Genomic DNA, 13,927 nt, shown 5'->3' with positions numbered 1-13,927 from the left:
TCCCTTGCTCTCCTCAGTTGCGTGGAAGGAAGGAGGCTTCCTCCTCGGAGATGTCCTTTGGATCCTGATGGCGGCCATTGTGTCCCTTGTGGGCGCAGCAGTGGCACTCCTGCTTTCTGGGGCGAAGGCTCACAATGGTGATGCTTCCTCCTGGCCTTTGTTTCTTCTCCCTCAAAGTGTAGTCGTGTCTCCCTCCTTGGAGGTTGTTAAACAGGGGCTGGATGGCCATGTGTCGGAGATGCTTTGACTGAGAGTTCCTGCATGGCAGCAGGGGTGGGACTGGATGGCCCTTGGGTCTCTTCCAACTCTGTGATTCGATGAAAATGCCTTGGGAGGGCCCTGGGGTAGTGGCACTGGCTCACTGGGGTGTGTGGGGTGCAGATCACACCAGATGCCACCCTAAGGGGGTGTGTGACACCAGTTGCTCCCCAAACACCTACCTTCGGGCAGAAAGGGGCTTTGGCATCCATCTGCTTAAAATGCCTTAAGAGATATTGGGGGTGGGGGGAAGCTCAGTCGGAGGAGAAAGGAGAGGCCCCAGGATTATTTTTAAAATTAAAACTTCAAAATTTTAAATTTTAAAAAAGTTGAAATTTGATGTTTTTTTTAAAAATATTCGTTTTAAAATTTATTTAAAAGCATCCCTATTTTAAGCAAATCTTCACTATGTATGTAAATACATTTAGGTTGTGCATACAAAATTATAATTTGAAGGTATAATTTTAATTTTATCTACAGTCACCTCTCCTTTCTTGTGGACCAAGGTCTGTGGTCTTGGATATCCATGGAGGGGTGACCTCTGTTATTGTCAATGGGGCACCCTCCCACAGTGTACACCATGCGTATGCTCACAGGTACGTGCCCCATTCGAGCCTGTGGTCTTGAATATTGACAAGTCTTTGTTTTCATGGGGGACGACGGTTCCAGAACAGATCCCCGGTGAAAATGGAGGCCAACCATAGTTGTTTATGTCACAACTCTTAGCATCCCATTCAGTAGTGTATGGGAATTACAATTTATGAGAAACATCAGCGCAAAAAAGTATGACTAAGGATTCTGTATGGTGTGAAATGGGCGGAGGAGGTCGGGGGGGGGGCACCAAGAGTTACAGCACTGGGGGATAACCGGCCCAGGGGAGGCCACTGCCGGGGGGGGGGGGAGAACTGTTCTGGGGTGCATTGGGGCTTTGCCTACAGTCTGACAACTAGAGGATTTCCTTGTCCTGAAAAGGGGACATGAGGGGAGGCAAATGTGGGATCCTCCACCCAAAGTGAAATCAGATCTATGTCTTTGCAAATCTGATTCCTGTTCTTCAACTTATCTGCTAAGTAAGGAGGAGGAGGAATGAAGATAGGAGGAAGGAACATCATCAGCCTTAAGTCAGTGGTTCCCAAACTTTGGTCCTCTAGAGGTTTTGGACTTCAGGTCTCAGAATTCTTGACTGTTGACCAAGTTGACTGGGGCTTCTGGGAGGTGAAGTCCAAAGCAGCGGGAGGACTGATGTCTGGGAATCACTAATTTAAGTTATGCAGATGACGCCATACTTGTTGTTAGCTGCCTTTAAGTCAGGATTCTCAGTTTTTGGTGACCCAGCTCTCAAACTCTCTATGTCTTTTACAGGCTCCACCTCACACTCCCTGCGCTATTTCCGTACATCTATATCTCAGCCTGGCCAGGGGCTGCCCCAGTTCTTCATTGTTGGGTATCTGGACGACCAGCTTTTTTATCAATATGACAGCAACTCTAGGAAGGCCCAGCCAAGAGTGACCTGGATGGAAAAAGCAGGCGAACATTACTGGGACACAGAGACCCAATTCATGCGAGACAGAGAGGCTGTATCCAGAGCATACATGGCAAACTTAAGGAATCACTACAACCAGAGCGAAGGTGAGTGAGAGCTGAGAGGGATGTAGATAGACTTGTCATATCCCGATTTCTCTTGGGACTTTCACAGTTTTTAACCGTTTTGAAAGTCCCATCCCAAGTTTGGAGCCATTCCCAGCTCCCGGCACCCACCTCCTCCTCCTCTGCCTTCTTCTTTGCTGCCACGCTTTTAGCAGCGCCGACTGGCTCACGGAGGGCTCAGGGGGCCCCAAAGAAGGAGGCCTTGCTGCGGTGAGGCCTCCTCCAGTGGTGGGAAAAGCCACACGGCACAGGGCCTAGCTGACTGGCTGGACCCCACAGAAGGAGACCGCCGCTAGGCCCCAAGCAAATAGAGGGAAGCCACCATAGCTTAGTCTCACAGGTACAGCAAAATCTCTACATCTTTATTCTACTTCCTGAGATGTGTTTTTATTATGTTTGTTGTCGTGTGGCTTCTGTCTTGGAAGAATGTTTTCTGTAAATATGGATTTATATTAATTTAAAAAATATTAATGTTTTTGCTTTTAGCTGGTTGTGTCGTCCATTTTTCTTTAATGTCCTACATTTTGTGCGAAATTTGTCGTACATTTTGCCCTACATTTTTTCCTACATTTTGTCCCGGTTTTGTGGTAGCAAATTATGGCAACCCTAGCTGTAGCAGATTCCCACGACTATCTCTCTGGGGCAGGAAGTGGAAACCAATGACTGTTGGGATGGAGGGATGAGAGGTTCCCAATAAGAAAGAAATCCTCCATCAGTGTGATGATTCAGGAGTCAGTGCAGGGAGTGGGGTGGGACAGACATCTCCCCTTATTTTCCAGCAGAGAGATGAAGAATCACATCTTCATTTTAGGGACGGGAGTAGAGTAGAAGAAAAATGCTTGCCCTTCCTCCTGCATACATTCACATATACCCTGGAGAAGGAAGATTAGAGTCCATATTAATTAAAGAAAATCTGTAGTCTCAACCTTTTAGGATAAGTAAGGAGAGGTAAGGCTTAAGAGAATTTAAGACCAAGAGAGAGGTGGGGGGGGGGGGAATGGCTTTAGAAATGACAAGTGTTGAAACAGCAGGTTTGATTGCCCAAATTGTTCCTCTCTTCAAATATAACACGAGGGAGCTGTTCCAGGACCCTTCACATACAATGATTCTATAACTGTTCTCTGGTTCTGTAATCTGGAACAATATAATTTGCACTGTCTCAATATAAAAATGTGTGTGTTCGTTATGAAATAAAACTGATAGCATGACATCCATTTCCATAGTTCCATTCATTACAAATGGAGGGAACTATGTGAAAATGGATGGAACTATGTGAAAAGCAGGCAAAGGGTTAATCCATTCTGATCCAGATCAAACCCCTGTCTGTTACTCAGATATTTGTTTTTTTAAAAAAATCATGTACTGTACTTGCTGGTTGTGTGAATGAGATTAACTACACGTAATTAAATCTTCAGGCTTAGTTGAGATGTATAAAATAAGTGATGGACAAAAGAAAGGGAGAAGCTACAGAACTAAATTTAAATTCATTCAAAATGCACCATTTTCCATATTGTGTCCTGTGAACCAGTGGAATCCATTGCTACAGAATGTCAAGCAGTGGTTCTTTGATGACAAGGCCTGAAAAGGCTTCAGGGATGTTCTTTCAAGAAGGTAGAGGGAATAGATTATTTTCTGTGAAGCCAAGTCACATTTCTCATTTAGCAACAAACTGCTAAATCTAAATGTCTGAAAAGAACAGAAACATCTTTTCAATTTGTCTGTCTTTTTATTTATGAATGAAATTAAAAAGAATAAACACCATTGGTATGTGGTTTTAAAAAACAACTTGGAGTGCATGATCTCCTTCATGTTTACAGATGCCCCAGTGGAGTTCGTCAGCATTTCCTGTCTATCACCATTATCATCGTCAATTATTGTCATCATCATCCTGCCTTCCTCCCGAAATTGGGACTCAAGGCAGCAATGCAGTTAACACAGCAGAACTGTTAACAATTTGGCAGTGCTGTTAAATTTAACGATTGAATAATAATGTTACAATTGAAATATCTTTGTTAACAGTCAACAGTGGCGTGTCTGACTAGCAAGTTGTTCTGAAACAGAAAATGACAGTGACTGAGAATCATTTTCCATTACAGTTCAGCAGTTATCTAGAATCATAGAGTTGGAAGAGACCACGTTCTCTTTGTGGAGCAAGGTTACGCATACTGGGAGTTTTCTGGCAAAAGCCCATCTCATATGGCTGTACTCAGGTTCCCTTTAGACCACAACAGGAATACCATTTTACACCCCTCAAAGATCAATCCTGTATACCTGTACTGTATATCCTGACTACCAAGCAAAAATGGTTAGGTAAAATCCAGCATAGTGTAGTCATAGTGGTTTGAGTGTTGGACTACAGATCTGGAAACCCATAAATTCCCAATTCCCAGCTTGTCCATAAAACCCACTGGGTATTTTGGGGCAAGTCACATGCTCTCAGTCTCAACTTCTCTGAACAAATCTTGCTCCATTATAGGTTCACTTTAGGATTGAAGTTGGAAATGATTTGAAGGCACACAACAATAACAACAACAAGAATCTGCTCTACCAGCAGGAGTGCTGTTTGTGGTGCTGCCCCTGCAGTTAGAGAGCACCATTGAAGGTGCTGAATCTTTAGATTTCTAATATAGGTTAGTTAAAGGAGTGAAAGGTAGAGAACTGTATTCACAGGGGGCACATCAATTCCAGATCAGTAACTCCCAGGATCAGCCACGGTGGAAGGAAGGAATGGCGTGGGGGTTGGAACAATAATGCCCAGAGGGAGCTGTGGAGGGTTTGTGAGGGGAGGGTTTCCTTGTGAGTCAGGATTAAATATATTGCACAATTTAGTAGGAATATGAAAAGATTTCAATGCTTTCATTTTTTAGTAATGATTCATGTTTTGGTGGCCTTTGTCTCGTCTCTTCCTTCAGTCCTGATGTAAATTAAGAAAAAAAATCCTGCCTGACCCTGGCAGGGAGGGGATGCCCCCCATGTCTGCTTAGGGGACCTCCAACTCTCACTTTGTATGGGTCTTTTTCAGAGTTTCACACCCTGCAGAAGATGTTCGGCTGTGAGCTGAGGAAAGATGGGAGCACAGGAGGATTTGCCAAGTATGCCTACGATGGGACAGACCACATCATCCTGGACAAGGAGACCCTCACCTGGACGGCAGCTGATGGTTCAGCCCAAATCTCCAAAAAGGAGTGGGAAAATATAAGAACTCCAGCCCAGACCTGCAAGGCCTACCTGAAGGAGGAGTGCATTAAGCGGCTGGAGAAATTCCTGAACTACGGGAAGGAGGCACTGCTGAGGACAGGTGGGTTGTGTGGCTGGGCGAAACAGGAAGGGCATGATTGACCATTGAGCTTCTTCTCCCCCATACACACTTGGCTTTCTTCTTCAACTGGACATATATAATATATTGTTCCATTGCTAGAAGAAAGTCTGGGACCTGAGTGAGGTGTAGTGGTTGGATTACAACTCAGGATGCCAGAGTTCGAATCCCTGCTTGCCCATGGAAACCCACTGGTGACCTCAGGCAATTCATCCTTTCTCAGCCTCAGAGGAAAGCAAAGGCAAATCCCTTCTTAAGAAATCTTGCCAAGAAAACCCCATAATATTGTTTTAGGGTCACCATAAGTCAGAATCAACTTGAAGGCACCCAACAACAGCCAACAATAATGTTACATTGCAGCCCAGAAATACTCAAGTCAATTCTAGATAGGTGCAACCTACTACACATCTCAGCAGAGGCCAGAGAGGGATCCTACAATTGTCATAGAAAATGAGTTCATTCTTTTCCCAGAGTTGTGTTCAGTTTTTCTTAAAAGTGGCAGCAGTGGCTCTCAACACAAAAGTAAGGCAAACTTGTCTAAGTATAAAATAGCGGTCTGGGAGTGATTATATTGTTCTCATTTTCTGGGTTGGGGAAGCATTCAGGTATGATGCTCCTCTCTGCTTGCATCTTGAATGGTACGAGTCATGGATACATTCCCACCTCCCTCACACTGAAACCAAGTCCCCAAAATTCAGTCAAAAGTTTTAGTAGGCTGAACCATTGCAGAGTACAGGTGTGGTGGATTTGTGTGTGAATTCTGCCCCCACCCCACCCAATATTTAGTTATTTATTTCATTTCATTTCATTTCATTTGTATTCTGACCTTTCCCCAACAATGGGGCTCAAAGCAGCTTACAACTTATTAAAACTGCAAATTAAAAGCTATACAGAAGCATTAATAAAAATATAAAAAAGCTTTAAAATTATTAAAATGATTTGTAAACTTAAAAAACCATTAAAATTTTTAACAAATTATATACAAACCAATGAAAGAGCATACCATTAAAAGTCCATCACAGTCAGTTTCTAAAAGCCTATACCTTTTTAAAGTCTACACTTGCCAGACACTCTGGGCTCCCTCCATAGTACAGTGTGCCCGCGCCATACGCGGCCTTGAGCATACGCGCTCAAGCCGCGGGGCGGAAGGGGCGGTGCGTCCCATTCATGTTTCCAATGGGGCTCGAGCATAGGCGGAATTCACCTTACGCGGAGGGATCCGGAACGGATCCCCCGTGTAAGTCGAGGACAGACTGTAGTCTGCCTATGAATTCTCCTTGAATTTGCCCCTTAACTGCTCTCTTTCTGCTGTGGATTTTCAGCTCTCACAGCAAACGATGGGTGGCTGCCTTCCCATAGAGTGCTGTTTGTCACTTGGCACTGCTGCTGAGGTCAGAATGAGGTGCCCATCCATTCTGGAAATGCTGAGCCCCTCATTGTGAACCCACAATGCTTGCAGAGGCGATACCGGATAGTTTGCAGGGACCATGGAAAAGGCAAGTTCTGCCACTGAATGGGATTTTTAAAAAGCTGGTGCGTAGAACAGTGAGCTAGTTAGAAAGGTAAGTTGAAGTTATGTCTTCAAAAGCCTGAAACCTTTAGGGTCACTGTGCTGAACATCTGTGTCAGAAATAATTATTGTAATATACAGACACACACCTCTGGGGATGATATGGTAATAACAATGAAAACAATAACTGCTCTGGTTCAGATACAGGGTTTGTGTGGTGACAGCATTTGTTCAATTGTAGCAGCAACTCTGGTGCCAAAATTCTGAGAAAAATTGAGATCTCAACGTTTCGCCTCCTTGAGGTGGAAGAAGTGGAGGTCCTCCCATCAGGTGGTGGTTGTGGGACAGAAAGGGGTCTTCTCTCCACAGGCTGGTCCCCAAACCTCTTTTGCAGCTTGGGAAGCTACTCAACAGTCCCTTGGAATCCTCATTTTTAATTTTTTGGGGAGATATTTTTGGGCTGTGTTTGTCCAAAAACCATGTCAGAAGTCAAAAAGCACTCTTTCACACCTTGAAAATACCCCTTTAAAAAACCACCACGTTAGCCAAAATATTAACAGGAATTGGCACTGCATCAGTTCTGGTATTCATTTTGCCTGGTCTGTGACTGATTTCAACATACTGACAGGTGGGTGCTGCTCATGGTGAGGTTGGATCCAAATGAGGCTCTGGTCCATGTGCAGTTGGTTGCCCTTGCCCTAACGCCATAGATAATCTATGTCCAAGATGAACTTGGCAAATCTTGTTCTTTGGAACAAGGTTCACATCTTGAATTTGCTAAAGATGTGATTCTCCAGTTTCAGGATAAAGAGTGGAACCAGACTGAGCACAGGAGGCCCCTTCCTTCTCTCCATAGATTCCACCTCTCCTGCCCCTTATTCAGATGTCTTGATGCAGAATTTACTCTTTTCTTCCAGAGCCTCCTGTGGGAAAGATCACAAGCCAGGCTACTGGGGGTGGCCAGGAAGCCCTCATCTGCCAGGCCTATGGCTTCTACCCCAAAGAGATTGAAGCCACTTGGAGGAAGGGGGAGGAGATTTTAGAACATGAGACTTTCCGTAGGAACATTGCTCCCAACTATGATGGGACATACCACATCTGGCTCAGCATCGATATTGATCCCAAGGAGAGAAACTTCTACCAGTGCCATGTGGATCATGCCAGCTTGCAAAAGCCTCTGGTCTTGACCTTTGAAGAGCCTGGCGGTAAGAGACTAGAAGGGATGTAAGAAGGGGGTCTTTGGTCAGTAGGGGAGGATTCTGGGAGGGGGATTTTTATCAAAAGGGGAGGATAGCCCTCCCTGCAGCCACTCTCACAGGCAAAAAACACTATAGGACCCTAAGTGTGTGTGTTTGCATACCCCTGTGCTGAAGACTCAGGGAATGGGATGATGTTTGATAAAGGAGCTGGAATAACCTTTGAAAATATAAGTTCCATATGTGACAGAAGTAAGACAGAAAATCCAGTTTTGTTGCTTCCTTTAGTTTGCTTGAATATGGGAAAATAACACACACACACACACAAATGCACACGCACACACACAGAGGCTCTCTGTGCCTTTTTAAGTTCAGTTGTATTTCTGAAGTTTGAAATTATTGACACTAGTAAGCCTCAGGTAGTGAGGAGTACTTCTTTCCAGAGAAGGACAGAGTACATTGGTGCTGTGGAGAGGTTCAGTCCCTTGTGTCTTTGCTTAAGGGATCTCAGGGCTTCTGATGAGGGCCTTGAAGAGCTTCTCTGAACAACCATGTGTTTCTTCTCTTTTAGTCAATGTGGGACTCATTATAGTAGCCATCTTTGGAGTTGTGGCAGCTTTTCTGTTGGCAGCTGGGATCACCACTTTCTTCCTCAGTAAGTGCATTTGTGATTGTGTATTCTGGGCCATGTGCCTTGTTCTGTGGCACGTTCTTCTGGAGACTGCTGATGAAAAAACTACCTTATCCCTGGTGGAAAGTCCAGGCTATCTCTCCATCTCGATATCTTAAACATGATCTTGAAACTATCTGAAGGTTATTTAGATTGTTTCCAAATTAGTCTTTTGTCCTTGAAAAGCCATCCTTAATTTATCCCTGTTGAACAAGGAATGCACAGCATAATTTCCCCTCACACTTCATCTGTCGCAGAAACTGGTTTATCTGAAATTAAATAAGCTCTTGATCATTAACAGATTAACAGTTTTTTCAGGGCTGGAATACAACTACTGAGAAGTGTCATCTTATCAGTTTTCACAAGAGCCATAGACATTGTTAGGTAGGAGACCCCGTGGCTTTTAAGGATTTTACATTCTGTACTGATAGGTTTATTCTGTTTTCTAAGTTACTTTTTTTTCTCTTGTGGAGACTCTTGTGGCCATGGCTGAGCCTGAGTCTAGGAAAACTTAACTGAAGATTCCAAACCCAGGCGTGGGAATCTTATGGCCCTCCAGATATTGTTAAACTTAACCTTCCTCCCTAGAGGCTGTGCTAAGGCTGCAATATTAGACCAAGGTCCAGCAGCATCTGGAAGGGTCTGGAGGGGTGCATGATTCCTACCCCTAACTGTAGGAAATGCATTCATATTTATTGTCTTGTATTTGGGGATCCAGTTTTGTCTCAAACTTTTCTTACATTTTCAATTTCTTCCCATTTGTTGCAATATCAGTAGAAATTGGGAGGGACGCATGTATTGTGTTTGTCCCATGCACCGTTTTTTCTGAAATAGAAATAACAGTCTGTTTCATAAAAAGGCTGTAATCGCAGAACAGATCATAGGCTTTGGGTTCATTGAGAAGGACTCTGAGACTGATGTATGCCTGGTCCAGGGCCTTTTCTTTGATGGTTTCCCATATTTGCAATGTTCTCCACTAGGGAGTATCCATGGTCACCTCTTTGTTGGGAGATTAAAGAGTTACTTATTCTACACTGGATTGGATTCTAATTTTGATGTTTTTAATTAAGGTTTTGCTTGCAGTCATTATTTTATTGGGTATATTTTCTTCTTCATTTTGATTACAGTGGGCCCTTGGTATCCTCTGGGGCTTGGTTTCAGGACCTCCCATGGATTCTAAAATCCATGGATGTCCAGGTCCCATTGAATATAAGGGATAGTAAAATGATATCCCTTATATAAAATGGCAAAATCAAGGTTTACTTTTTGGCATTTATATACAGTCAGCCCTTCTTATACGCAGATTTTTATACATGGATTCAAGCATCCATGGTTTGAAAATGTTCAAAAGCATAAATTTCAAATATCAAACCTTGATTTTCCATTTTTTATAAGGGACATCATTTTGCTATTCATTATATTTAATGGGACTTGAGCTCCAAGGATTTTGTTATCCACGGGGGATCTTGGAACCAAACGCCAGTGTATAACAAGGGTCCACTGTATTTTAAAAATATATATACTTGAATCCATGGATAAAGAGTCTGTGGATGCCGAGGGCCAATTGTATTTGTGTATTGGTTTTTGTTTTTATGGTCTATCTGATTTGCAGTGGTTTCTATCCTAACAGACTCCTTGAACCCAGTGGGATTCACTTATAAGTAAATATGCATAGAATTGGGCTGGGGATTCAAAGGTCCTGCCAAAATAAATACAAGGAGGAACTGGATAATTTCTGGGGGAAAACCCTCCACCTCTGACTGTCTCCTTCTGTCTCTATAGAGATTCGGCACGAGAAAGAAGACTACAAAGCAGCATCAAGTGAGTGACTGATTCCTTTCTAAAGTAGGGTTTTTGGCAGAGATAAAACATTTTGTAAATAAATAGATAGCCTATGTGAGTTTAGCTATTCAAAAGGCATGGAAGCCACAGAGTTCTACTGACAGATCAATACAAATCCTTCCCAAGTTGGCTGGCAAAGGCGTAAAATGTGGGACCCTAAAGAAAACATTAAGCTAGTGAAATTGATTGCAAATCTTTAATGGCATCATAGTCTAAGCAGTGAGTGTGGGGAAGTTCAGGTTACAGAGAACAGCCAGTTTTGGGCCCAGTTTCTGGTTCTGCTTTGCCCAGCCTAGGGACATCCAAATCTTAGAGGCTCCAAGAAAAGAGATTCCACCTCAACATTAGGAGGAACTTCCTGACAGTAAGGACTGTTCAACAGTGGCGCAAACTCCCTTGGAGTGTAGTGGAGTCTCCTTCCTTAGAGGTCTTCAAACAGAGGCTGGATGGCCATCTGTCGGGGATGCTTTGATTGTGATTTCCTGCATGGCAGGGGATTGGACTGGATGGCCCTTGTGGTCTCTTCCAACTCTACGATTCTATGATTCTATGAAAGGGGCTGAGCAGCTGTTCTGTCCTTTTGCCTTAATGGGCTTTCTGTGGTAAGAAAAAAGATAGGCAAAAAAATGGGAAAACACAAGAAGACATAAACACAGAATCTCCTGCAAACATCCATTAATGAGAAAGTGTGAGTGCACCCTAAATGTATCTGGAAACATCCAAGGAATAAAATCTGATCACAAGACTGGCCTTTCACTGACCTTCCATAATCACAAAAAGTCAACATGGGTTTCAGAGAAACAAATCATGCCAGACAAATCTGATCTCTTTCTTTGATAAAATTACTAGCTTGGTAGATGAAGGGAATGCTGTGGATATAGTATATCTTGATTTCAGTAAAGCCTTTGACAAGGTTTCCCATGACATTCTTGCAAACAAGCTTGTAAAATGTGGGCTAGACAAGGCAACTGTTACGTGGATTTGTAATTGGTTGACCGGCTGAACGCAAAGGGTGCTCAACAATGGCACATTTTCATCCTGGAGAGAAGTAACCAGTGGGGTCCCACAGGGCTCTGTCTTGGGCCCAGTGCTATTCAACATCTTTATCAATGACTTGGAGGAAAAAATTCGGAGAATACTTATCAAATTTGCAAATGACACCAAATTAGGAGGAATTGCTAATACTCCCGAGGACAGGATCAAAATTCAAAATGACCTGAATAGACTAGAAAGCTGGGCCACAGCTAACAAAATGAACTTCAACAGGGAGAAATGTAAGGTACTGCACTTAGGGCGAAAAAATGAAATGCACAGATATAGGATGGGGGACACCTGGCTAAAGGAGACAACATGTGAAAGGGATCTAGGACCACAAGTTGAACATGAGTTAACAGTGCGATGCGGCAGCTAACAAGGCCAATGCGATTTTAGGCTGCATCAATAGAAGTATAGTGTCTAGATCAAGGGAAGTAATAGTGCCACTATATTCTGCTCTGGTCAGGCCCCACCTGGAATATTGTGTCCAGTTCTTGGCACCACAAGTCAAAAAGGACATTGAGAAACTGATTCTATGATTCCAGAAATTCTCATCAACTGTTTGAAAAGATGGCTCTGAGTCTCCTCTCTCTGGATGCCATGGACCAATTTTCATGTTGGGTGACTGACCTCCATTGGATTTTGGCTGAAGCCTATTCCAGATTGGGATTGATGGGGAAGGAAAGATTGAATGGAGGGAAAGGGGATTAGAAAGGAAGCAAGCTGGGGAGGTAGAAATTCCCCTCCCTTATCACAGACTTTGATGTTGAATCTCTTTTATTCTCCTTTTAGCATCTAGTGACAAAAGCTCTGACAGCTCCATCTTGGGTATGTATGTGAGAAGGGGAGGGTTGGAAAATAGTGGGATTGGGCATCCACATCAGAGGGAATGAGTCAGTCTGATTTCCATGGGAAACAATTCCTACAGAGAAGGTGCCAGCGTGAAAAAGGCCCTGACTCATGTTTCTACAGTATGACTTCTTGGTGATGGGACATAGGACAGGGCCTCAGAGGATGATCAAAGTCACCAGCAGGCTGATGTGGCAACTATCCTTCAGATCTCCTGGACCAGTTTTTAAAGGGATTCTACTTTCCTTTCATCCAAACCTTGGGCTTTTCCAGGAATTTCATATTCTGATGCAGAGATAGTTCTTGGTCCTCCCATCCCTTTATTAGCCATGACTGTAATATTCTGTTTTTCTGTCAAATGGGAACTGGTTACCTGTCTGTCACTCATGACTAGGTATATGTGCAGACTAAGTCTGACAAATGGAGGCAAACAGAAGGAATGGTCATAGGGGTGGTTGCTTCAGGCTTCAGCAGGGGTTGGCAAAGTGCAGCATGTGCCCCCCCCAGGGCTGTTTTTGTGGCCTTTAGGTCCCTTAGGAGTAAAAACATTTTGTGGTGGGGTTGTGGAGTACACTTTCCTCTAAGGTCTGCTAGATGGGCAGGCCGCCGAAGCTTTTTACAATCCAAAATATGAACTGATCTTTTCTGCTTTTATTTGGACCGGCTCCAGGATATATTGGGGCCATGGCATGTGGTTGCCATGGGTCTGGAGCGACTAGCTCCAGGGTGGCTCCAATACACCCTTTTCAGGTGATCTGTTCCAGCCCTTTTGCCTTTTGGTTTTTTTTTTTTTTAATGTAGCTGGTTTTGAATAGTCAAGGAGCCCTGGTGGCACAGTGATTAAATGCCTGTACTGCAGCCACTTACTCACAAACCACAAAGTTGTGAGTTCAGTACCAGCCAGGAGCTCAGGCTTGACTCAGGCTTGCATCCTTCCGAAGAGGCTGCTAAATTGAGTACCCAGATTGTTGGGGGCAATTAGCTTACAGTTGTAAACTGCTTAAGGAGTGCTTAAGTGCACTGATAAGTGGTATAGTAATGTACTTGCTATTGCTATTGTCTAGTTTTTAATTGATACTATTATACAGTCCACCTGCCCCACCTGTGGGCTTACCATCTGCGGATTTGAGCATCCGCAGATTGCAAGTCGCATTGGCCCTAATGGTGGTGTATACACATGGCCATGGCAGTGTGGCTGCCCATGCCGCCATTAAGAACAGTGGGACTTGAGGTTCCATGGTTTTTGGCATCTGCCTTGGGGTCTGGAATGGGGTGACCATATGTTTTTCTACTTATATTTTTGTATGATTATATTAAAGGCTAACTATATATTTTTTATCTTTTAACTTTGTAATTATTTATCATTTTAAGTTGATTTTATTATGAAGTGCCCTGAGATCTTCAGATACAGATATATACCTTCATCAAATTCTACAGCCATATATAAAACATATATAAAAAAGAGAGGTATAGGTTGGAAAAAAGAAAAGAGAAGAATAGTATATAGAGATGAAAATGTAAACTAGAAAAAGGATATATGTATATGAGCAGATCTATGGTGGGAGGAGGGGAGGTAGGGAAATGGGTTATACGTATGTGTAGGT

At 43.4% G+C, this 13,927-nt stretch overlaps 1 protein-coding gene across 2 annotated transcripts in view; it reads left to right on the top strand.

Annotated features, from left to right (window-relative positions):
* The window catches only part of LOC121924283 (major histocompatibility complex class I-related gene protein-like), a 20,517-nt gene continuing 6,590 nt past the window's right edge, over positions 1–13,927 (top strand). Inside the window, exons 1-8 of one of the 2 annotated variants that reach the window (XM_042455610.1) lie at positions 1–137; positions 1,621–1,887; positions 4,928–5,203; positions 7,649–7,936; positions 8,499–8,582; positions 10,380–10,418; positions 12,267–12,302; positions 12,403–13,111. In XM_042455610.1, the coding sequence (XP_042311544.1) occupies positions 68–137; positions 1,621–1,887; positions 4,928–5,203; positions 7,649–7,936; positions 8,499–8,582; positions 10,380–10,418; positions 12,267–12,302; positions 12,403–12,419 (1,077 nt within the window). In that variant the 5' untranslated portion in view covers positions 1–67 and the 3' untranslated portion in view covers positions 12,420–13,111. Of the gene's footprint in view, positions 138–1,620; positions 1,888–4,927; positions 5,204–7,648; positions 7,937–8,498; positions 8,583–10,379; positions 10,419–12,266; positions 12,303–12,402; positions 13,112–13,927 lie in introns of those variants that run through there. The other variant, XM_042455609.1, reaches the window with a different exon arrangement.

This window comes from Sceloporus undulatus, chromosome 2 (genome assembly GCF_019175285.1).
Source record: "Sceloporus undulatus isolate JIND9_A2432 ecotype Alabama chromosome 2, SceUnd_v1.1, whole genome shotgun sequence".
NCBI lineage: Eukaryota > Metazoa > Chordata > Lepidosauria > Squamata > Phrynosomatidae > Sceloporus > Sceloporus undulatus.
Note: the sequence above shows the minus strand (reverse complement) of the source record. Positions and strands in the feature narration are given on the sequence as shown.